The sequence below is a fragment of the Motacilla alba genome, chromosome 1 (genome assembly GCF_015832195.1).
Source record: "Motacilla alba alba isolate MOTALB_02 chromosome 1, Motacilla_alba_V1.0_pri, whole genome shotgun sequence".
Lineage (NCBI taxonomy): Eukaryota > Metazoa > Chordata > Aves > Passeriformes > Motacillidae > Motacilla > Motacilla alba.
In genome coordinates, this window is record NC_052016.1 from 48,961,192 (window position 1) to 48,986,032 (window position 24,841).

General features: G+C 37.8%; 1 protein-coding gene across 3 annotated transcripts in view; it reads right to left on the reverse strand.

Annotated features, from left to right (window-relative positions):
- TRPC6 (transient receptor potential cation channel subfamily C member 6) overlaps window positions 1-24,841 on the reverse strand; it is an 83,939-nt gene that overhangs the window by 14,382 nt on the left and 44,716 nt on the right. For all 3 annotated transcript variants that reach the window (XM_038148410.1, XM_038148418.1, XM_038148428.1), the window contains 8 exons: window positions 20,493-21,267; window positions 11,928-12,113; window positions 9,887-10,051; window positions 7,833-8,046; window positions 5,845-6,072; window positions 3,851-4,115; window positions 2,835-3,030; window positions 1,523-1,726 (listed from right to left, as the gene is read on the reverse strand). In XM_038148410.1, the coding sequence (XP_038004338.1) occupies window positions 1,523-1,726; window positions 2,835-3,030; window positions 3,851-4,115; window positions 5,845-6,072; window positions 7,833-8,046; window positions 9,887-10,051; window positions 11,928-12,113; window positions 20,493-21,267 (2,233 nt within the window). The remainder of the gene's footprint in view (window positions 1-1,522; window positions 1,727-2,834; window positions 3,031-3,850; window positions 4,116-5,844; window positions 6,073-7,832; window positions 8,047-9,886; window positions 10,052-11,927; window positions 12,114-20,492; window positions 21,268-24,841) is intronic.

A 24,841-nucleotide genomic window follows, 5' to 3' on the forward strand; every position in this document is an offset into this window, starting at 1 on the left:
AGCATTTTCTCCTCTTTTACTCTTCAACTAATAAGTGTGAAAAATGTGCTGGTGACATTGGTGACAGAGAATGTAATTTACTGACAGATGCATGTAAATTCTTTACTGGTCCCCAGTCTAACGACTAATGGCTCTTGACTACAGATTCAAGAACTCTCAACATTAAACAGGCCTCTGCTCAGACCACAGCCCATTTTAACAAAGATTTGTCCACACTTAAATTTCCATTGAAGAAAATTTTGTTTTGCCACCATGACAAATTCTTTATTTTTTTTCCTGTATGTTAGCAGAAAAAGCTACACTACTCACTACATCTGATCAGCTGCCTTGCACAACTTTTCTTCCCTAACACGTTAAAATAGTGCTAGAATAGTGCCAGTCTTTACATTTCCATTACGCCTAACATTGCATGTTTTTCTAAAGCAATTGAAATGATCTATGCCAAGACAGTGCAGGAAAAATACACCTGCTACAAAGTAAGCAAATCCAATGAATCAACTCAAGTGTGTCAAGTGTTTTTTACTGAAGCTGTGTAAGTAAAACAGGAAACAAAATATTTAACAATAAAAGCAAGGGACATTTTCAGTGGAAGCAGAGACAGGCTACCAAGGAGGGGTACTTTGGAAACTGTCTAGGTATGTGAGGAAGGTGTTAGAAAGCCAAAGCTTGCCTTAAACTGACATTTGCAAGGGCAGTAAGAACTATTGTTACAACAGCAATGTACAGCAGAACAAAGAAAATGTAAGCCTATTGCTCAGTGGGGAAAGGGATTTAAGTGACAGCTGGATGAAGGTAAGAATGAGGGACTTGATGCCTTTTTTGCCTCAAGCTTCATCAACAGTCTCTTAGGCCTCTGTGCTTAGTGAAGGAATTCGAGGAGACAGGAAGAACTTGACCCAAGCAAGTCCAGAGTGCTACATCCACAGGTACATCTGAGAGAGCAGATGCACCCCTTGTAAATATGCTATCATCTCTGAAAGACCACGAGTATTGGGAGAGGTCCCCAAAAGCTGGAGAACAGCAAATGTCAGATCCATCTTTAAAAAAAGTCAAAGTGATGATCCGAGCAACCCTGGGCTGCTCAACCTCCCTTCAGTAACTGGCAAAATAACTTCTTGGAGCACATGCAAGAACAGATGGTGACTGGAAAAAGCAGGTGTGTATTTATGAAAACTAAAATCTGTCTGACCATCTAGATGGTATTCTGAGATAAAATGGCTTGCAGATAAGGGAAAAGCAGGACATGTCATTGGACCTGAACTTCAGCAGGGATTCTAACTATTCTATTCTATTCTATTCTATTCTATTCTATTCTATTCTATTCTATTCTATTCTATTCTATTCTATTCTATTCTAATTCTATTCTATTCCTATTCTATTCTATTCTCCCATCTAAGCAACTGATTCAATAAGAATTAAGTATGTTGGGAAATTCATTAATAAATCAGGGCAATAATAAAGATTAAGTTAAAATTGGCTTTATCTTTTAAACTTAGCAGTCAGCATATACAAGAAAAAATACCTTGTTCATCTCTGCATCTTCCTGAAAGCTTTTCTTTTGGCACAAAAATGGTTTAGAAATACATTTTTTGATTCTGATTAGGAGATACAGCAAAGATTTTGGGCTTGGCACTAAGTTGAAGGGTACTGGAAGAGTTCTCCCTTCTTCAAAGTAAGAAAACCAAAGTTTAGCCCTTGCAAATTTCCATTCTACATCAGCATCATCCTGTAAAACAGAAACACAGCAGTTAAGACACTGTTAATACCACTTTGACTATTGAAGATGCTCTAGCTAAACTTTATCTGTGTTTTAAGTGTAATTAGCCAAAGTAAATCTCAAACAGATCAAGATTTATGAAATTTCAATGAATGGAACTGTTCTTATTAATCCATTTAAAATAATGCAATTGCAGAAGTACAGAATGGATTTAATTCAAATGTTGTTTATTCCAGAGTGAGTGCTAAGAGTCTGCAATAAAAGATCACAATGACAGACTCTGTTACTAGTCTATAGACTCTATTACTTTAAACGTGAAGTTAAAAAAGATGAGGTGACTCTTACCTAATTCCTTCAATTTTCTAGAATATATGATTAAACCAGATATACTATCACCATGGTTTATGTTCATCATTTATAAACACCAAAACACTCAATTTATTTCCCCCTGAAAAGTTTAAGAGGGTTTTCTACAGAAAAGACTGACATCAGTTCAAAGTCATGACTGTACCTGTTCAAAGTATAGCTGTACCTGTTTTTAGAAGCTGTTTTGTCCAGTCACTGTATTTTTAATGCTCCAAACCTGAAAGATTTCCCCTGTGGCCTCCTGATCCAGAAGAATGCGAACATCCCTAGAGAATGTGCTGCTCTTGCTCTAGCTTGACAACGCTAGGAGCCCCAGTCAGAGCCCAGCATGTGGGATCAAAGTGGACTCAAACCTGAGTTTGATGCTTTGGCAAGAGCATTCCCCAGGAAAGTCTGGGATGGCCCACCTCCTGGAGATCTGTTTACTTTTTTCCTAAACAGTGATAATGGTTTAGCCCTCTGTTTTCCATGGAATGCAAAAGGTCATGCTGGACTCAGTAGCTCTGCTGAACACAGTTCACCAGTAGTTTCTTATTCCAGTCTGGTTCTTACTATTGCAAGCACATGCAGACAAGTAATTGACAGGTATTTAATAATAAAAATGAACAGTAGCATTAATGTTTTCTTCTAAAATTTTCCAAAAGCTTATGTGATACTAGTCCTGATGTCAACAAGAAAATTTTCCAGAAGCCTGAGACAATTAGTTGTAACAGTCAACAGGGTGATATTTCATCATAAATGGACTTTTTACCTCAATTTCCTGGAATGAACTGTTGATCATTGCGATAAGCATGTTCAGTAAGACGATGACCATGGTAACATTATAGACTCCATAAAGAACATAACCAATATTTTCAATAAATTTGTGTTTATAATTGATAACAACTGATTTAACTTCTGAGAGTCCAAATATAGCCCAGAACAATGTTTTGAAACTTTCTTCAACACTAAAAGGAGAAATTGGACACATGCATATGTTATTGAAGAAAAGCTGTATATCCTTATTGTAAAAATTGCCAGTTATCATTTTTATACAGTGTACAAATTTTTCCATTATCATAATGTTGAACTCCACCTCTGTGCCTAAAAGTAGACTGTCAAATTTCTTGGGTACAGGCTGCTTCATAACACAAGATTCCTAACACTTAGGACTAATAATAAAACAACTTGATTCAGATCAGATGCTTTTAGCAATCATATATCCATCCTCAAAAGAATATTACAATGATTCACTTGTTAACTACTTTAATCTACATACTACAAGCTTGCTGTCAATATGAAAATTGATTTTAAAATAATTAACCTGTAAATACTTTATTTAAATTGCACCATTAGTTCACTTACTGGGAATTATTTCACCATTAATATGACAAATATTCCAAAACTATGAAGACAGGATATCTGATGGCAAATCATCAATTTTCAAAAAAATTAGCTGTATGGACCATAATCTTCCAGCTGAATTTTTACTATTCCACAATTCCAGGGTAAAGTCATGGTGTGGAAATAGTGATTTTTTTTTTTGAGGTTAGTTAAATTAAATGCATGTATTTCCCCCTGATCAGTTAATAAATATACCTAAGTCCAAACTTCTGAGGTTTTTTTCCTATTTATCTCCATCTGTTTCAAGACTTATTTTCTCTTGCTTTGATAAAGACATCTCAGTTCCCCACATCCAAAAATATAGTAGCATTGCAAAGAATATTTAGTATTTTACTGAGTTACTGTTAAGAAAATAAAGGTTACAATTCAATCAGTTGTACTTACGTTGTGAACGCTTCATTTTGTTTTGCTCCCAGATAGTAGGAATACAGATTAAACATGCCTATCATGAAAGCCACAAATACCATGATAAATATCACCATAAACTTGAAGATGTCTTTCACAGTTCTCCCAAGTGATATCTGCAGTGGTCCAAAGCTTTCATTAGCTGGTAAGATGTAGGCTATCCGTGAGAAACTTAACACCACTGCAATTGCATACAGCCCTTCAGAAATGATCTGAGGATCAGACGGATCCCAGTTTATTCTGGCTGGAAACAAAAGATGAGAATTCCTGTTAGTACATGTGCTTATCTATAGGAGGCCTTTCTGGACCACCTGCTGCTAGTGCTCTGCCTAATGTAGCCCAGGATACCACCGGCCTTCTTTGCTGCATAGACCCATTGTTGGCTCATGTTCAACCTGGAGTCCATCAAGTCATGTTTCCTACCCTACAAAAAAACTTGGCATTAAATACTCACTGTTAATACCATCCATACACAGATGCTCTTCAAGCAGACTTCAGAGTACATGCACACATGAAAAAAATGCCTCAACTAGTTGCTTTTAGGACTTACGTGAAATTTATAACCTTCCAGTAAATTTATAAGACTACAATTTAATGTGCTTCAGAATATATATATTTTAATTACTCTGCTTTTCTGTAGTCTGGATAATGCAAAAATGCAACCTTTGCAGAAATAGTATCTGAAGCACAGAATAAAGACAGAAACGGATGTAATTTAGTATCTAGAGAAAAGTATCTAATAATGGGAAGAGAGATGTGGTGGTGTTGAGTGGACACAAGTCAACAGTGCCTAATTTTTTCCTCATTTGGGCAAAATACCTTCTAGGACTTCCCAAATATCCCAAGCAAGTTTCTTAACATTTTTATCTCTTACTGGTAAAGAGCATGGATTGAAAAAAATTAAAGAAATATAATAGAGCCTCTGAACAAATAATATATAAAAGATATACTGGCTTTGCTGGCAAAAAAGGTTTATAAACTTCCTGCATATCATTGCTCAGTTCTGTCCCTGAATTACAGTACATTCCATTGAAAGCTTCACCACCACAGACTGGTTTGCAAGACAGTATTGTATATTTGAACAGATTAAAATTATCTAGAAAAGGAGTGGGTGATAGTTAATTTATTTTGATATTAGTTCATTTCAGTGCTGTCTAGAACAGTCTACAAAAAGATGTACAAACACAGCCAGAGGAACTGTGATCCAATAGTGGAATTACAGAATCACAGAATATGCTGAGTCAGAAGGGATCCATCAGGATCACTGAGTCCAGCTCCTGGTCCTGCACAGCACCATCCCCAGGAGTCACACCATGTGCCTGAGAGAATTGCCAAAATGCTTCTTGATCTCAGACAGGCTGGTGCTGTGACCACTTCCCTGGGGAGCCTGTTCCAGTGCCCAACCATCCTCTGGGTGAAGAACCTTCACCTGATATCCAAACTAAACCTCCCTTGACACAACTTCAGGCCATTCCCTCAGGTCCTGTCACTGCTCATCACAGAGCACAGATCAGTGCCTGCCCCTCCTCTTCCCCTCACAAGGAACCTGTAACTGAGTGAGGTCTCCCCCTCAGTTTCCTTCCCTCCAGACCAAGTGACCCCAGCAGCTCCTCATACGACTTCCCCTCAAGGCCCTTCACCATCATCATTGCCCTCCTTTGGACACTCTCTCTAGTTTAGTCTCTTTTTTATATTGTGGCACCCAGAACTGCCCCTAGCACTGGAGGTGAGGCCGCCCCAGTGCAGAGCAGAACAGGACAATCCCCTCCCTTGCCCAGCTGGCCTGATGCTCCCAGCACAGGGTTGGCCCTCCTGGCTGCCAGGGCACTGCTGGCTCACGTTCAACTTGCTATAAGGATAAGAAAGAGAAGCAGTGGGAATTTCTTCAGTACTACAGTGTGAAATTATGGTATTGGAGACTTATTAAAAGAAAATCACTTTGTTTTGGCCCAGTAAGTGTGCAATCAACTCACCCAAGGTGTAGTATTTTATGTTGGGCTCCAGTGTTGGACTTGTCAGATCTTTCATGTTTGCATCAACGATGTTCTGGGCTCTGGATGCATGCCAAAATGCCATAAACCTTGCAATAAATGATGCTGCAAAAATTGCTAACATGCCAAAATCAAGCATATTCCATAACTCAAACAGGTATTCCTTTGGACCTTGAGACCAAATTTCTTTACATTCAGACCATATCATGCCTGTATAAGACAGAACAAGAAAACAGTTTATTCTTTATTCTTCATGTTTGTTTTATATTTTAATTATATACAGGACCTGCTCTTGGTTGCAGTCAAACTCAAAACTACTTTTATCAGTGGGAGTTTGAACACAAAATGAAATCCTTGGACCTGCAAATTCATATACATTCTGATACTTCTTTCTCATCTGAGTAATAATAACAATCTTTCAGTCTGCTTTTTCCTGTAAAACTACAAAAGCTTTCCAAGAGAGGAATGGGATGTGAGTATTACCATCTGTTACAAACACAGGACAAAATGAGAAGAGCAGAAATGCTCTGGCATGAATAAATAGCGGTGGTAGAGCTAAAGCATAACTCAAAATTTCTTATTTGCCATTTCCCTGAGTACAGGCTCTATTATATATGTGACAAATGATCATGAAAGTAAGACTGAGACGTAATCCTTCTTCAATAGGATAAAGGTATCTGTTTGATTCCTAACTATTGTCCCTTAGTAATAAAATGAAAGTACATTATCATCTTATGACAGCTTTTTTTATTATGAAAATCCTTTTTTCTTTTTAAGGTAAAAATTATGTAATTATGAAGTAAAATACTAAAGAGTTAATAACTGAATTAAATAATGTCACTAATTTTTACATTTATCAAATTGAAAGCCTTTTTCATCATTTTCAGATAAGGACAATAATAATGTCAATTACAGTAGCTAAAGTCAATGTCACATCTGTATGCATGAATCAATTTTTCATAAACTGTCTTATGCATGACACTGATACAAAAATAGATTAAATTAGCGAAGTAGAACTTCAAATTGAGAATTTATTATTTACTTCTTTATTACAAGATGAAAATATTGATGTTTATAGACTTTGGAAATGGAAGGGCTAAATTATTCCTAAAATATAAAATTATAATAATTTATAAATAGCTTTACAATGAAATAAATAAATACTGCTAATGTCTTTTAAAGCTATAAGAATTGGTATACAACTTTCAATCACAGTGAGATCATAAAAGCAAAATACTTTAAATGCATAAGCTCTTGAATGGATAGCTTGAATTTAGCTTTTTTTTTCTGACATAACTGACATAACTAGATCCTTAAAATATTTGGGCATCTAAACCCTACTGGACTAAAAGGTAGTAGACTTGTAAGTAAGAATCTGACAACTAAAATATTTTGGAAGGTCTGTGCTCAAGTTCTGACACTGAAGAGTTCTACATCATCAAGTTGAATGGGTCAGCTCAGAGTACTGCTCATAGCACTCATTTCATTCCTGTGTTGGGATGGAAAAATCTACCACGGAATCTTCAGGGATCTATATTCTTCTCTGTCGTCACTAATATATTCAGCTAAACACTATTAGTTCTGCAGGCATGCTTGCAAAATAAGAGAATAAGAGACAAATGGACACAAAAAATCTTGGCTCATCAAGTAAAAATCTCTCCTCCTGGAAGCTCACACTGGGACTCAATCACCTCAAAAACTGGTAGACACTTTGCTTTAATTAATTCAGTTTTATGAATATCAATCTTCAGATAATATAGATTTCACCTAAATATTTAGTCTGCATATTTGAGATCAGCTAGACACATGAATCCTGCTGCCATCTAATAAAAAACACAAGGCCCATGTGGGAATGCAGACAGCTGAATTAACTCCCTTTGTTGCAATTCTTACACAAAACATTAAAAGGAAAGGATTCAGTTGGGTTCAGCTTCACTTCTAATCTTAGCAATTTAAGCAAAAATTTTTACCTACTACCCAAGAAATAATAAGCATCTCCATCCAGGAGAAACAGGATGTTTTCATCCTAAAAAGCTGTTTTACATTGTCTGTTGTTTCATTAGGTCGGAGTTTGGTGCCATCAAACCTGTCAGCTGCATTCATGACAAGCAGACCAAGAAAAATGGTGAAAGAGGCTGCATGGGCTACAAACTTCATAAATGGTCCACGCATTATCCTCCCCAGCTGCAACAGAGATAAACAAACACAAGGATATTGCAATGACCAGTTCCAAATAAAATGTATATAAAAAGAGCAGTAACACAGATAATAATATATTTCAATAATATAAAGAAGCAAATATCTGAAAATGTTTATATACTATGATGCCCTGTTCACAGTCATCTTTAGAAGTTTCTACTGATTTGCTATTTTCAGAGGAATAATTCATCAGTTTCACTGTTAGGATATCAGTGATAGATTAACAGTGAAACTGAAATGAAAAAATATAAAATATACTTTATTATATATTACTGAAATATAATGTATTTCAACGCAGTAATTTGAAATAATATTTTAATTATTTTGTGGGCATCCATGTCTATGATACATAATCAAGTGAAAAATCTATTACACTTGTTGAATCTTTTAATCCTAACCAGCTTCATCGTGAGGCAAGACAGAAAATAAGATTTTGACACACTTACTAAAAGCATTATAACTATGAGTGAATTATGAAGAAAAGAATTCCCTTTCCTGACTGATGTGATACTCAATTTAGCACAGTTATTGTGCAGTTTTCCCAACTTATTTTCTTTTTTTAAAAAAGTAGTGACACCTCAAAAGGTTATATTGGTAGGTCTGTGAAGTCTTAATTTCCTCCTGACTTGTACAAAGGAAAAGTTCTCAGCTTTGTAATGACTATGAACAACTTAAAAAATGGTTTAGTGCAACACTTCAAAACCTGATAGCTCCATACAAACTCACGTGAGGTGGAACTTTTAGCAATTCTTTATTTTTGAGAGTGCCTGTATTAATATTAAAAGTCTTAGCTTGTCCATGCAGTTTGGAGCTGCAGAAAAGTACTTTTTAATTTTAGACTGACGGTGTTTGTATATGACAAATAAATCGCTGAAAGAAAGTAACAAGAAGGTAAGTCACTGCTACAGCAGAAATTGTTGTTGTATCTCAGTAGCAGAAATGAGTTGCATCTCAAGGGGTTTTAACAGAAAATTATTCATAAAAACCCCTAGTCATAATACCAAAAAGTGAAAATAATGCAACTGATTTTTATTGTCTAGCTTGAAAGACGTGAAAAAATATGGCAAAACATAAAATGCTACAGAGTTCAACCTGCTAGAATTGTGGATCTCATACTGCAACATGTTGAACAATCTTTCTAGGAGGCCATTTGTCCCTCTAACATACTTTCAAGGGAAATCTTCCATTAGTGTTCATCAAAAGGGATACTGGCCAACTGAAAGAGGGATTCAACACAAAGCTCAGTGAGGTCAGAAATTGCAACCCATCTTAATTGGAAAGGTTTTCCATACTATATATAAACCAAAGCAGATATATTGGTAGCACCTAATCCCAGCCAGAGCATTGCAAGTGAATGCAGGGCAGGTTGTGTAACTGCTTTGAAGACCTCACAAAATACGATGAATACTAGCTCTCTCTTGACTTTTGTAGAGTTACTTTGATAATGAAAAAGAAAATTTCCTTTGAAAAATTGGAATCAACTCACAGCTTGAACTTAGCTCTGAATCAATGGAAAATGACTATCCTCTGCATCTGCCTGCTTAGGCAAGAACTAAATGAAAAACTATTTGTCTGGTTTTAAAGCAGGATTTCCTCAAGGCAACACTTGGTCAACCATTGTAACTTAGTTTACTCCATATTGCAATTAACAGATTTACCTGTCTTAATTATAATTGCCTGAACGTGCAACCTTTCAGCCACTCCATTCTAACTTGACGTTAAAACAACATGTTTCTGAAGTGTTATGTAAGCATGTCTTCATCATACAGGAATTTATGTGCTGAAGGATTTATTACGAGGCCCTGACAAGGCTTCCCAGGCTGACCTTACTGCAAGGAGCAATCCAGTAGGCCATGGAGAGGAAGGGCAGTCCAACCGCAACCGCGAGGACAACCAGAAACTTCACTGCCATCGTCTGCTGCCGCAAACCCGACAAGTTCTCGTACCAGATAGAGAGGAGTTGCTGCTGGCAGTTTGGATGTGCTACAAACTAGTTAAAAAAAAAAAAGAGCACAAAAATGATACTGCTTTAAGAATATCTTCCCTTAAAATACAGCTATAGGAAGTGTATTAAGAATGCTGGAATAGTGATCATGCAGCATAAATTCAAAGGAGCATTAACAGGGGCATAAGAAAAACTATTTTGATAAGCCAAGTCTCCCAGCAAACATGAACGTTGCCATTAGCAATAAATACTTTAACTTAAAAACTTATTTATTAACACTATGTTCCATCACAAACTATTAATTTCATCTATGGCTAATTTATCTGGGCAAACTCTGTATATTTCTGACATTTATGATTTTAATTTTACTGCTTCAGAAATTCCAACACTTTGAGTCTTCTGTTCTGCAAACAACGCTACATAATCTTCACTTAAGACAGAAATAATATATCTTATTTTCACATAATTAACACAGAAAATACCCTTTTTTCAGCTGGCATGAGAAAACACCTGTCACATTTGCAGGAAATCAGATGAGCATTACTTATAACTTGGTTCTGGAACTATATGGACAAACTGCAAAACTGAGAAGTCTGTCCTATAAGGCTCTTTGTGTCCTCTCGACAGTATAAGAAGCATCTTACAAAGGTAGACGTTAAAAAATAGTAGATTCTTGTGCACCATACAATTTTTAAATCCAAATCTATAAATAAAATAAAAATTTATTTGAATGTAGTATTTTTTTTCTAGATCTTTTCTCTATACTTAAAAGATGACTGGCTGCAGGTACAAGAAATGTCTTTGTTGAGATAAGAGAAAGTGTTGCAAGAAAGTTCACATTTGCAGAAGCACTAACACTCACACAGTATGAAGTACCCAATCTCAATGTAATCTGTTCTCTTCAACAGCTGTTTCAGCTCTCTTTAGTGACTGTAGCTTGGCAAGTGTTTTGCAAGTTGTGCTCATATACTGGTTCAGCCAAAATGGGTTTTTTTTTTCTTTTCTTCCATTCATGAACACATAAATTGTTCATGTAAATTTTTGTGTGTCCCCCAGGGATGTGAACTCAATTTCTGTAAAAATTTAGGGTAGCATGCTTTTGAAATATACTTTTTACCTGTGTTTTCTTGATCTTTGGTCGTACAAACTTCACCACACAAGTAATTTCTCCCTGGCTGACACAAGTCACCTAGAATTTTACAACCTATATTATCCAAGACAAGTTTCCTGGGAAATTCCAATGTTTATGCAGCTACTAACTCAGCTGGTTTCACTGAGCACTATTCAGATGGAGAGCAGAGTATAAAACTGTCAGTAGAAATGAAAGCAAGCCAAAAAAGGGCCAATAATTCCTGTAGTTGGCACTGCCTAAAGCCTGCTTTCTCCTGAACTAACAAGCACAGTACTGATATTCCTAGGTTGTGCTTCTGATCCCTCTGTACAGACACAAACACAATTTCTGTGAGACATGCCCTTTCTCCAGGTTTTCTCAAATTCCTGAGCAAGACACAACAGCTTGACAAAAGTCTGTATCAATACTTATTATGTAGTGCACTAGGACTGATGTACTATTTTCTAGCTTTTATTAGATCTTACATTTTTCCAGGCTTCAGAAGTAGTGCAAAATTTTTCCATCTTTTTTCTTTAAAAAACAGATCTAAAATAAAAATATATATCAAAAACTTTTGCACATAGCTACACATTGTTTTAGAGTCATTTGCTCTCATGCTTATTGTGACCAATATTCACCTTAAATATCTACTTCTTGTTTATATTGCAAGCGAGGATTCTTTAGATTGCAAAAACCAAAGGGCCCAAACATTCATTTCAGTGTCACAGGCTACCAAAACACAACATTTAACAAAAACATAATTTTATACCACCATCATGACATGCCTGTTTGAACAATAGAACTGCTTACTTTTTTAACTTCATACTTGATGGCGAGTTTTAAGCGGCTGAGGCTGGGTCGACCATGCTCTCCATTATTATGGCTCATCTCTACATCACCATTCAGAATAGCTTCCACTTCTTCTGTATTTCTGCACAAATCAAGCAGTCCAACTACAAAATCTTTGCATTGCATAGACAGTTTCTTGTAATCATTCTAGAAAACAGAAGCAGAAAGAAAAAATCTTGGTGTTTAGATCCAACACAAGAGAAGAAATTCTACATTCTACCTAAACCTCTGTGAACGTAGTTTCTTTGCATCTTGTTATGCTTTTTTTCCTAAATGTTCAAGGAATGGGATTTATCTCACCTTGGTTGTCTTGCACATCTACATTATCAGTTTTCACACCTGAGTCACTCCTTTAGACATGCTTTAGAGGAAATAAAAAAAAAAAACCTTCAAAAACATCATATGACACATTTTAATGACCAGTTGAAGTTGAGATGTATAGCACAGAGGAAATTTTTCTATTCACTGTTGCAGAAGTCTAGAAAAGACTTAGGAAATTGCTCTGTAGAGATTTCATTTGGGCAATATGAGCATCCTACACAGAATACATCTAAAGTAATTCCCAACCTTCTTCAGAATTGCATATATTTACTGAAATTTCTAAGGCCTAGAATCATTCTTGTAAACTTAGTCTTTCCCCTTTTCCAACATCTATTCTAGCTTGCAAGCACAAGGTTTGACTGCTGTTCTCCCGCAACGGTGCTAGCAGTGGTACAGCTTGTGTGGTGATACCACATCTCTGACTGCAGATCGGCTCTAGCTAAAGGACCTCTCAAAAGACTTCACTACGTGAGCGAAAATGTTGCTCTGCAACTGCAGCTTCAGTTGCTTATTGTCTTAACTAACAAGTGTCCTCCTTGAGCACTGTTTTCCAAAAGACAGAAATCAAAACAGAAAACGGTATTTTAATCATTGCAATCTGCAGGTCATTAACCACTCCTTATATGTGGAGCTGTGTTTGGGTCATAAAAGTTGGCTATAGCTGGGAATTAGGTATAGATGTGTATCTAAAGCTAAAAAAAGTCTCACAAGAGATTTAGTCATGCATGTGCCAACAACTTCTGCTATTTTATGTGATTTCTGCTCATTTTAATGTCTTTAAAAGATTAAATTACTGTAGAATTTTTTCTTAAACAAAAGAATGGAAGAAACCTCCCACCCCGTCACAGCATGCAGGACTGCTCATGTTGTCTCTGTGGCATGTTCAAAGTAATTTTCTAAAAATGCTTTTATTACACAAACACATTTCCCCCTCTTCCAGTCTGTTCTTCAGGGTATTTCCCCTTCTTCCACTCTTAGTCTCTAGTTAGCCCCTTCTCTTTAAATACTTCCTTCATACTAACTGCCATTTCATGTATCCAATACTTCATCCTAGAAGAGAATGAGTATACAGGATACCCTAATTTTTTTTTTTTGCTGAGGGTGTACTTCATGCATCTTTGTGCTTTATTACCCACAACACTACAATAACAGTTTATTACTTGGATATATTAAATGATTGCATCCAGGTTTTACACTTCACTTTGCTTAGATGGATGCAAACATTCACAGACAAATATTTACAGACATCTACATAAAACTGCTAGTGATTTATTTTTTTAATAATTTAACATAAACAAGGTAACTCAGTTCTCTCATAAGAGCAAAAGGCACTTCAATGCCATTTATCTACAAAGACAACAGAAGCTAAATACTAAAACTAATAATTTCCTGTCATTCTGAATAATTTATTATTGCATTATTTGTTTTCTCTCTATTCAGATGAATACAGGATGATAACAGGAGAGGTTAACCAAAATCCTGACTTCTGGCACTACAGAAAGACATTTTTTGAGAGTAATATTTCACCTTCTGTTTGGTTTTCATTTTTGTGCAGAAGCTAAGATTCACTATTCAGTATTTTTAACACATGAATTTTCTCTTCCAACTGAAAAGAAAATTAGCCATTTTAAATTCACAAAGGAGAAACACAGAGGCAACTACTCATCCCTGTATGATTAAGTACTAACTCTTCCAAAATTATATTTGCCCCTTGAATACCAATATAAAAAACCAAATAACTTTCACTAAACATAAGAACAATATCATTTGGCCTTCATAAGAACTTATGAAGCATTGTAATATATTAGTATGTGTATTTTTTCTGGTAGAAGATAGGTACATACATCCACACTCACATACACTCTTCATCAGTATTTTCCAGCTAAAGTGACTGACACCAGACATGGAGCTTCAAAACAGTACGTGAGGAGACCATTACTCTACAGGAGAATTTACCTTCTGAATTTACCTTCTGAAACCTTCTGAATTTAGGTTTGTGCACAGTACCACAGTATATACTAGCTCCCTGTAAATTCATCCATAAAAATCCATCAGTTTATTTTTGCATTTGCAAATGCAATCAAACATTTCCCCCTCCCATGAAATATTGCCACATCTGTGACCAGTGGTAGTAGCCGAGTAGTGGTAGAAGCCGAGTTCTCGGCAGTCAGGTTATGGCAACTGAGCTTTGGGAAATTGAGCATTGCCCATCACTGCCTCCACCTCTGCTGTGGCACAGGCAAAGTCAGCTGAAGGCAGAACAGAAAATGAAATGACAGAAAAAATGACTGATACACCCTTCAATGTGTCTCTGTCACACACACAAATAAAGGTCCCCCTCCCTGGGTCTCATATGTCTCTTACTGTCCTAGGGTGACGTTATGATGCTTGTATCCCCATTTGTGTGTTCTGTTTATGCTGGATATTATGTTCTGTGCCTTCAAGACTGGCTCTGAAGAGTGAATGTTTTGTTTGGGTTTTGTTATCTGCCCGCTCCCCCACGGCTGGCGGGACACAGAGACAGGGAGTACATAGTGCGGCTTTTGCTTTTTGCTGGGCTTTTTGCTTTGCTCTTGCTCTGGCTTCTGCTTGCTCCTGCTTCGCTCTTGCTTTTGCTTTTGCTTCTGCTCATTAGCTAGTTTAGCTAAGCAGTCCAATTTTTTTTTCCCTGGACTGTTTTTTTTTTTCCTTTTTTCCTTTTTTTTTCCCTTTTTCCTTTTTTTTTTTTTCCCCTTTTTGGAACTACTTGAACCTGCTCTGGACTGGGACCTGGAAACACCGAGAGCTTGCACCTCGTGGCTTGTAGCAGCCATCTCCAGCGCCGGAGGGACTGACAACAGAGCAACCACCCCCCAAGAGAGACTTTCTGAATTTGTCATCCTTTTCAGAGTGGTGAAGGAGTGTTATCATCTGGTATTGTTCATTCTGTGTGCTGGGGGGGGGTGCTGTGCCTGTTAAATAAACAGGTTCTTTCCACTTCTCTCCGAGGAATCCTTCCCGAACCGGTTGGAGGGAGGGGCTGTGTGGGTTTGCTTTCTGAAGGGGCCTCCTTCTGTAGATTTTCTCCCAAATTTGCCCTAAACTAGGACACTTACCATTTATGTGAGCCAAGAGAATGGGGCAATTTGTTTGGCTTAATTTATTTTCAAAAATGGACAAAGGCATGGATAATTAGCTCTTCTTTACTGCATGTTGTAAATGTAGTGATTAAAAAAAAAACAAAAAAACAAACATTCCTGAGAAACTTTAGATGGTAGTTAGAAACTAAGTTACAGTTGGAGGCTCTAAAAAGAATCAGCACTGAATTCTGCAGTAAAACATGTGTGCTTTATTCTCTGCATGTGACAACATTGGATCAGGGCTCCTCAGCAGTTTAGAAAAAACACAAATTGTGCCAAATTTCACAACACTAAGGATGAGGGAGAAGAATTAGCTGCTCCCGCCTGCAGAAGGGAGGTGATGATTTGGGGTGAGCACTGTGTGGGAAGAGGAACTAGGGAAACAATGCTTCAGAGGGGTGAGAGTGGCACTGCTCAGCAGAGTCACCTGCCCTTAATGTGGCAGACTGTCTTGGGGTGCCAAGTAAGAGAGCAAGCAGGCTCTCATCACTCTGAAAACCTCAGCTGGCCATGCCCTGCTTTACCTCTGATCATGCACAGTAGACCACAGCCAGGAGACCAGGAGAGCCTCTGTATCTCCCAGAAGAAAGAGTCTTTTTTCATACAGTCTCCTGGGACCAGTCACAGGCTCTTGCTGTCCACCACACTGTGCCTGGGATGAGAACGCTCTCAGGATGCACAATGACAATGAACCCTATGGATGAGATGGAGCAGTGCTCCAGACCATGTCCTGGCTCTGCTTGGTGAACTGTAGAGGACAAGATCAGAAATATGGATATGGCTATGCTAGAACTTAGGATTTCAAAGTAGGATGTAATGTTGAATTTAGGTGTCACAGTAGGTAGCTAAATACATCACTTCCCTTTCAAAGGTGGCCCTTATGCCTTCAGTGCTTCACTCCTTCTCTAGCAAGTGATGTTACTTTTTTTCAGGAAAGCTGACAATAGCTGTAGTGAAGATGGAGGTCCCCTTTCTGCAACGGGGGTTATATAAATGAAAAACAAAAAAAACCAAAAAAAAACCCCAGAAAATTAAACTTTGACATGGTAAACTGAATTTTGCTTCTCATCAGAAAAGCAAATTCGGACAATCTTATTAGGGGGATTACTTCACAGCAAACAGTAATATATCTATGTTTAACTTGAAAACACATTTTCCATTTCATCCCTTTAAACAATAAACCAGTCAGTTGCCATTGTAGTTGCAGTGGACTTTATAATAAATGCTAATCTTATCCATTAACAGCACTGGGCCACAACTGTCCCTCTCAAAGCTTCAGGGCACATCTCTGCAGAACAACATTCGTCATATATCATCTACATCTTCATGTATATAGTAACGATAATAGCTCTTAGGTGGGCAAGCCACTGAAATGACAGAAAACATGAACACCATCTCCAAAAATAAAAATATCCTATATAATATCAAACTTCGTAAATCTGTACACTAAGCCATGTCCTGTACATGTTCTGAAGCAATCCCAAGTGCAAGCATGAGCTGGGCAGACAAAGGATCAAGAAAAACCATGGGAAGTAGGACTGGGAATGTTGTGGATGAAAAACTCAACATAAGCCAGAAATATCAGACTGCAGCCTTAAGAGTCAACTGTGTCCTGGGTGGCATCCAAAGCAGTGTGGGCAGCAGGGCCAGGGAGGGGATTCTGCCCCCCTGCTCTGCTCTGCTGAGACCCCACCCGGAGAGGAACTTCAGAAAAAGGCCTGGCAGGACAGGACCAGAGCCAATGTCCTTAAGCTGAAGGAGCATAGGTTTAGACTACATATTAGAAAAAATTCTTGACTTTAAGAGTGGTAAGGCACTGGAATAGGTTGTCCTTAGACAACTTTTCATCCCTGGAGATGTTCAAGACCAGGTTGGATGGGGGCCTGAGTAACCTGGTCTAACAGAAGATTCTCTGCCCTGGCAGTGGGGTTGGAACTGAATGATCTTTAAGGTCACTTATAACCTAAACCATTCTACGGTTCTATGACAGAAAACTAAATTAAATGGTACCTGAAGATTTCAGAATTACTTAGGAAGCTTGAATTAGCTATTTGTTTGGTACAGAAGTACTTCTACACTATGCTTTACATGTCTGTCCAGTTATTCTTCCTTCAGAAGTAATCTACTTTTTTCTGATTTTACTCCCAATAAAGTATTTTTTCTCCAAAACACTCTTAAATACTGCAACACTTTTAATACCTGCAACAAAATGCAAGTAATGCTGGATGACACTACTTCATAGGTTTGTAGAAAGAAAAGGGTTTGTTCCAGAGAATAATGGTTTCCCCTGACTGTGGCATTTCCTATTTCGTATGACTCACAGTTTCATGGCCACTCTTTTCTCTAATATTAGAAGAGAGAAGCAATTTATAGGACAGTCATAAAACAACCAGCATCACAGTTTAGCACTGATCCTTCCTATAGCCTCTGAGGAAGACCTGAAAATTATCTGCGTCACTGGCTGCTCTAGGCAATCTCTTGAAAGTTTCCCTGCTACACTACTCTATCAGCACTATAAAATAGGTGACCTAAAATGGTCTGTTACCAAAAAGCTCAGTTTTCATTTAGGTAAGATTTGAAATACTTTAAATGGCTCAGGCTAACCCTAGGTGGAGCTAAAGATTTGCCATGTCCAGCAAACCTATGCACTTAAAATATACCTCTTTTGATTACACTAACACATGTAAAGCATTTTTACCAAACCCACACTTTTATGCAGTGATGACACTCTCCAAATAATTGTAGCAAACTCCTGAAATAAAGCAAGGGTAACATTTTTTTTAGAATAATTGCTGCAACCAGGGATATAAGCCCGCAAGAGTGCGAACAAGCCTAGACTCAGTAGAGGTGACAGCCTCCATTTCTCGTAACTTTTACACACTTGTACTGCCTTCACTGAACCTAAGGCAGATATTTTGCAGTCAAGTCCCTGGCCTGTCTAGATACTGTAAATATCACTGCTTATCAATAGCGTAAATGTCAGCTCTCATAAATTCAATTATAAATGTACTCCACAGTCTTTAATATTTATCCAGAACCACCACATGGTTTTAGTATCTATAAAAACATTCCCAAAAGACCTTATGTTGCCAGCTGCCCACTCTCTAAATTATTGGAGAGTTAAATTTCCACACTGCCCTGTGCTTGTGCTCCTCAGTGTTCCTATTCCACACCACTCTATCCAAAGAGTATGCATATTCCCAGCAGAGCCTGGATGATTAATGCCCAGCAGTATGGAGCTGCTTTGTCTCTCAGCTCCTGTTTCTGCTGAGGGACAGTATTCAAAATCTGTTAAAATTCTTTGTACAACACTACACGAGAAGTGAAGCTCTCATTTTACAGCGAGCAACTGAGAAAAAAGAGGAACTGGAAAAACAGAAGTCATCAAAGAAGGACCTCCTCATGGCACTTCAGAGCTGGCTGCAGAAGCTTTTTCTGTGACTCAAGTTCTGTGAGAACTTGGGTTCTCACCTGTGTGCTCCATTCCCTGCCTGGTGGTGCCATGGACAGGTGCTGGGCTCCCATTCATCTCACTGATTGTGTTCCGTAGCATTTGAAGGGCACCTCTTGCTGGCTGCTCGAGATGATGAGTTTATTTATCTTTATAATAACCCTAGCTTGTGTCACTCCAACTGTGGTAAAGGGATCTATGCAGTTCCTACAAATCAGACATGCTATTTATCTCAACATAGCTGCGAACTTAACAGGCTGCACTTATGGTTTATGAAAAACGGTTTTTAGCTCTGTTCTAAATTTACTCTGCTTTAAGTTAATCAAGTCCTTTTGTTGCCATCAGCAGCTGCTAAAGAGAAAGGAGTATGTGATTTCAATACTCTTCACTGAACTGTACATGAAATCAGTGGATGAAATCTCAGCCCACTGAGGTCCTAAAGGTTTCTGCCAGGGACTTCATGGGACGGATGTTCATTCTCTGCAATAATCTCAAATGGTCCTCCCAGCATTTCTCCTTGCTTCCAATTTCAGCAGTTCAGCTGCTGTTTTTAACACCACCTTGAACATTCTTCTTCCTTATTTTCCCTCTCCAATAAATATTCCAGCTTCTTATAATAGACTGGTGCCACCTATGAGGACAAGTCCAGGGGAATTCATTCAGAACTGCAGCACCTCAGCTCAGGTTGGCTGAGTAGAGACAGGTTCACAGTTTTGTGAACTATACCACTGCTGAGATTATTATTAAATATTGATCATGATAACTTCAAACACTTGCTAACACAATGTTGGAAATTGTTCTGTTACAGCTTTGGAAGGATGTCGATCTCCTGCTAGTGAAGTCTACATATATTGCTCTGTCACAAGAGCATCTGCTTTTGACAGGGTCCCATGAGGCAAACCCATGCCAAGTGATTTTAGCTTACCCAGGTCATAAATATTGTCAATGTTTGCACAAGGCCTGACTTTGCATTTACTGACAGAGAAAGCCTTACATTCTTACTGCCTTAACTCATGCTTCAAGAGTCTATGGAGCCGGGGTCTCAGCTATTAATATTTTTTAAAAAAAATGCATTTATGAAATACAAAATTTTCTATGTAATACTGAAAAAACCTTTTAACTCTGCAGAGTTTACATATTAATAAGCACAAATAAGTAAGAAAGAGGAAGAAGTGAACAGAAATACCAGAACAGTGCATTAAAAAAGGAGGACATTTATTTAGAATCCTCCTCATGAAAGAATGCAATGACACTTTAAGCTTGAAAGCTTCAAGTCCAAATACAAGCAACTAAAGAGAATGCACAAGTGTTTGATAGAATCATGCAACTTGTCTGTCATAAGTGACTAAAATGTACCATTTTAGTCTCCTCTTTCCCCTGCCCTAAACCAGTTTCAGACATGGGTTTGAAGGGTCTCCTTTACTCTCCTGCCTGATAGGAAGCAGAAAATTACTTCATTGGCACATTCTACATAAGCAGCATGAATTACAATCGGCACATGGCAATAAGACATTCACAAAGATTGAAATTTTCCATTCAGTAAAAAACTGCATCTTTTCCCACATTATTCTGCTGATTTATGATGGATAAATTTTGCACTTCCGTCTCTGTCAGAATCAGTGTCCCTCTACTCACCTTGAACTCTTTTTCAATGTTGGCAAGCACGGCCAGCTCATTGCTGAGCTCTAAGGCAGTCATGACAGGGTCTTCACTGGACAAAGACAGGTAAGCAGGGCTGGCCAGACCTTTGTAGGCATTGATCCTGGATCTAGAATGGCTGAAAGAGTCATGCTTTTGTTTCTGATTGCACTCACTGCACTTGCAGAAGTAGTCGTGCGGCCTATCGATCCGAGCTCCCTTCCGCAGCAGGGTGTGCACGATCTCGTACTCGTGGCAGTGGGCAGCCAGAATGATGGGTGTGACGTCGTGGGAGAACCGCGTGCCATCTTCGTCGTACGCGTAGAAGTCATCGTGCTGCAGCTCCGACTGGCTGGGACTCAGAGCCAGCCTCTTGCCTTCGGCAAACGCGGGGTGGCTCAGGATGGCTTCCACTATCCGAACGTAGCCCTTGCTAATGGCCAACAGCAAGGCGTCCCCCACCCGGGCCAGGTTCTCCTTCTTCAGCAGCAGCTCTGTGATCTCCAGGTGCTCATTGGCCACTGCCAGCTGCAAGGCATTCTGTCCCATGTAGTCCACACAGTTGACGTTGAGCGAGGGACATTCCTCCAGCATTTTGCGAACCACCGGGATATTCCCGTACTCGGCGGCATCCAGGAAGCGCTCCTCCTCCAGGGAAAGGCTTGTGGAGTGGTCATTGAACATGTAGGCCGGCCCTCGGCTGGCCTGCCTCCTGCCCTTCTCCCGCAGAATGGTCTGTCGCCGCAGGGCCAGTCTGTTCTCGTTGCCCCGGCTGTGTGCACACAGAGAAATTGTTAGTTCTTCTTAATGCAAGGGCATTTTGAATAATATTTAATAAAAATATTTTAGTTTATATCTGCTGTGTTTTTTGAATGCAGCAGGGACACCAGAAACCCTGCCTTTGATGAATTTTGTAACCACTGTTACCACAAAACCTGAGGATCAGTAGCCAGCTGCATTTTATTTCAACAAGTTATCAATCATCATTTAAAACTACACTTTTTTTCCTTATTTTGTCCTCCCAGCTCAGAGTGAGAATAAGCCACAGTGTGAAAGGAGTCAGCAGTCATGGGATGAGAAATGAGGGATTGCTCAGGACAGCGGGGCACACAAACATGGAAACTGTCTAAACTCCCTTCTGCTTCCCAAAAGCAGTCAGTAACTTCCCTTGCTCTTACTCTCCCTACTTCAGCAACCATCTAACTTATATTTTGGCTCTGGTTTCTCCTCTTCACCCTGGTGATGTTTTTCTGACATCTATAATGGAGTGCTCAGGCATTAACTGAATCTGAACAGGATAAAAGCACATCAAATACATTGTATGGCATCTCTTACATCCCATCTCTGCCATTCTTTTAATTATTACAGTTCATAATCTTGATATGCTATTTATTCCTTCACCCAGGGGCTTGCCAACAAATCCTGCTAATTCTTGATTCATGATAGCTCTGAAATGTCGTCCAGTCTGCTACGACTGAAATCTTCAGCCATTTCCAGCCATAATTATTAAACACCTCATTAATAATTATTTAGTCATCATTATAAAGTGAACATAGCAAACTTAAGTTTTCTGAGAAATGTTACAAAATATGCTACATTCTCTTTAAAAAGAAGGAAATCTAATTCACTAATTCAATCTTATTTTTTCAGCCTATTAAGATTCCAATCTTCAATAAAAATTAAATTACAAATAATTTTCTCTCCTAGAATTACTCTGCTAAACTACTTAATATTCCTCACAACTTCATCTTTTTTCTTTATTGAATAATAGCTTAATTATTCTTTACATACATATGTTCAAATTCACTTCACTACATTCAGTATTTCCCACAAAAAATAACCATAAGCAATATTTTATTCATTAAATATTAATGAATATGAATTTAAATTTCAGTAAAAAAATTAGTCTTATGTGATTCAAAATTTCTTCACAAAAAGTAACATTACAAGGTATTATTTATTCTAGGTTGTTTAGATTTAGCTTTAGTATAAATTTCCTTTCTGCTTCTTGCCTTTTCTGTTCTAGAGATACAGTCTTCTGCAGCACTGGAAATACTTGAAATTGTCAAAGTCTTAAATATAAAAGGACCATTTTTCTGCAAGATAACAATAGGTATGGAATGTGGAATATATCACAACTGACAACAGTAACTATCAATTATAATTTTTAATTTCATTATTTGATATTCTTAATAAATAATTATTCAGAATTGCTAGCAGGAAGCACAAAAAATTTTAAATCAAGGAAAGAAATGTTTAGTTTTATGTTTAAAACCATTTTGAAAGCAAACTTTTTTTCCTAGTGATAAATGCGAATCCTATGAACCGTGAAATGTAGCTCTGAAAAAAAGCTATATAAGCTTTATTTTACATTTATCCTAGTTTTCCTGTGTATCTGTTGAATTTTGTAAGCTTGCTGTATTTTCACAATGCAGTGTGTTCCTGTGACATCACATTTGTAGAAAGTCTGAAAAGCAATGCAAAGTTTTCACATACATTTTTTATTGATTTGATCTCTTGTATCAGACAAAGTCCTTAGCAGTGTGACGTGTTACCTACATTTAAGGTAAACCGACACGGGCTTCAATTTAACCAACCAGACAGAGTCCTGAGACCTGGCATCCAAGGGTGCAGAGGGAGGAATCATGGCAAGGTTGCTCTCTATGATCTTTTAAGTGCACCAAGTTTTCCAACTTTCTTAGCTCCACACTGGCTTCTCAGTTTTGAGTAAACTGATTATTTAAATGCAGTAGTTCCCTGTATATCTTGAACTGCTTCTTTCTTCTGTGCAGCAACCAATTACTGTTAAGCATAATTTAAATAATTTATACTGAAGTTATTTTACAGAAGGACAGAATCACTTAGGTTGGAATAGACCTCCTAGATCATCAAGTCCAACCTTTGACTCATCACTACTTTGTCAACCTGACCAAAGCACTCAGTATCAAGCACCAAGTGACTGCACCACCTCCCTGGACAGTCCTTTCTGATGCTTAACAACCCTTTCCATGAAGAAATTCTTCTTGATGTCCAACTTGAACCTCCTCTGAACAGATTATAAACAGATAATAAATTCAGCTCACAAAAAATCGGAACATATTTTTTAAACTTCTTCCAAACAATAAAGATATGTTCAATGTCAATTCAAATCTTAGCTAAATTGTCAATAACAACATCATTGATATAAAATACGTATCTTTATGTGCCCTGCAAAACTAATCCAGTATAAAATTATTTTGCTAGTATTTGATCCTTGAACAAGGAAATAGACCCTTCAACAGAATCTTGGTCATTATTTCTTCCTGAGATGCATCAGCTTCTGCAGTGATGGGGTGATTAACTGACCCAATATAATGCTTGTAGGGACAGATCTCATATGTTTAAAACAGGTAAAGGAAGCATTGAGTACCTCAGTGTCACCTGGGTCCTTTGTCACTGGGTCCACCAGCATAATCAGTCTGTGGTGGTGAACTGACACAGCCCACAGCCAAAAACTGCTGTTCATTAAACATTTCCTCTTCAATTTTTCAAATAAGGGAAAATGATTCTATTTCTATTCTAGCAATACATTCAGTATGGTTCACCAAAGCAAAGGGTAATCATTGCAGTGAAGAATACTTCGAATTAGTGTCTTTGTCTAGTACCACTTCCTCTTTCCTTGCCTGCATTTAGAAGAAAATCATTGCTTAAATGGGATATTGCATACATACATTCCTTATACAGTAGCTCATCAACTGAATTAGAACCTATTATAGACTGAAATGGAATATATATGTTTATTGTTTGCTGGCCTGTACCACATGTCTGATGCAGACCTCTAGAATCTCAATGTAACCAATTTTCCCTGCACCAATGCATTTCATATGTATGAAATTAACATCCTGGTTTGTCCATTTGCAACAACAGTTAATTAAATGTAAGGATCTGTCATTAAAACTGGTTCCTGCAACACAAGGCTGTAAGTATGTTTAATTGCAACACAGAAAGCTGAATTTTCTGTTTTATTATTTCTGCTTAACTAGATAGAGAAGAAAACATTACTTCAGGAGTTTGTTTAGAAAAGTGCAAGACACTTGATTGCCTCCAAGCACAGGGAAAGGAATTTTATGATCCAGAAGAGTATGTTCAGTCTTGTTTTATTCTGATGTTCTTACATTTATTTTACACTCACTAAGGTCCTTCCAGTTCATTTTTTCTTAAATAGATGCTCAAGTCACAATACTGGCCACATACATCTTAAAGCCACTTGAAACCTCATCCTTCTCAGACTATAACTGTTGGTTGCAAGACACTATGCATGTACTTTGGGGAAATGCAGTCTAAAGTACCATACTCATTACTCCTTA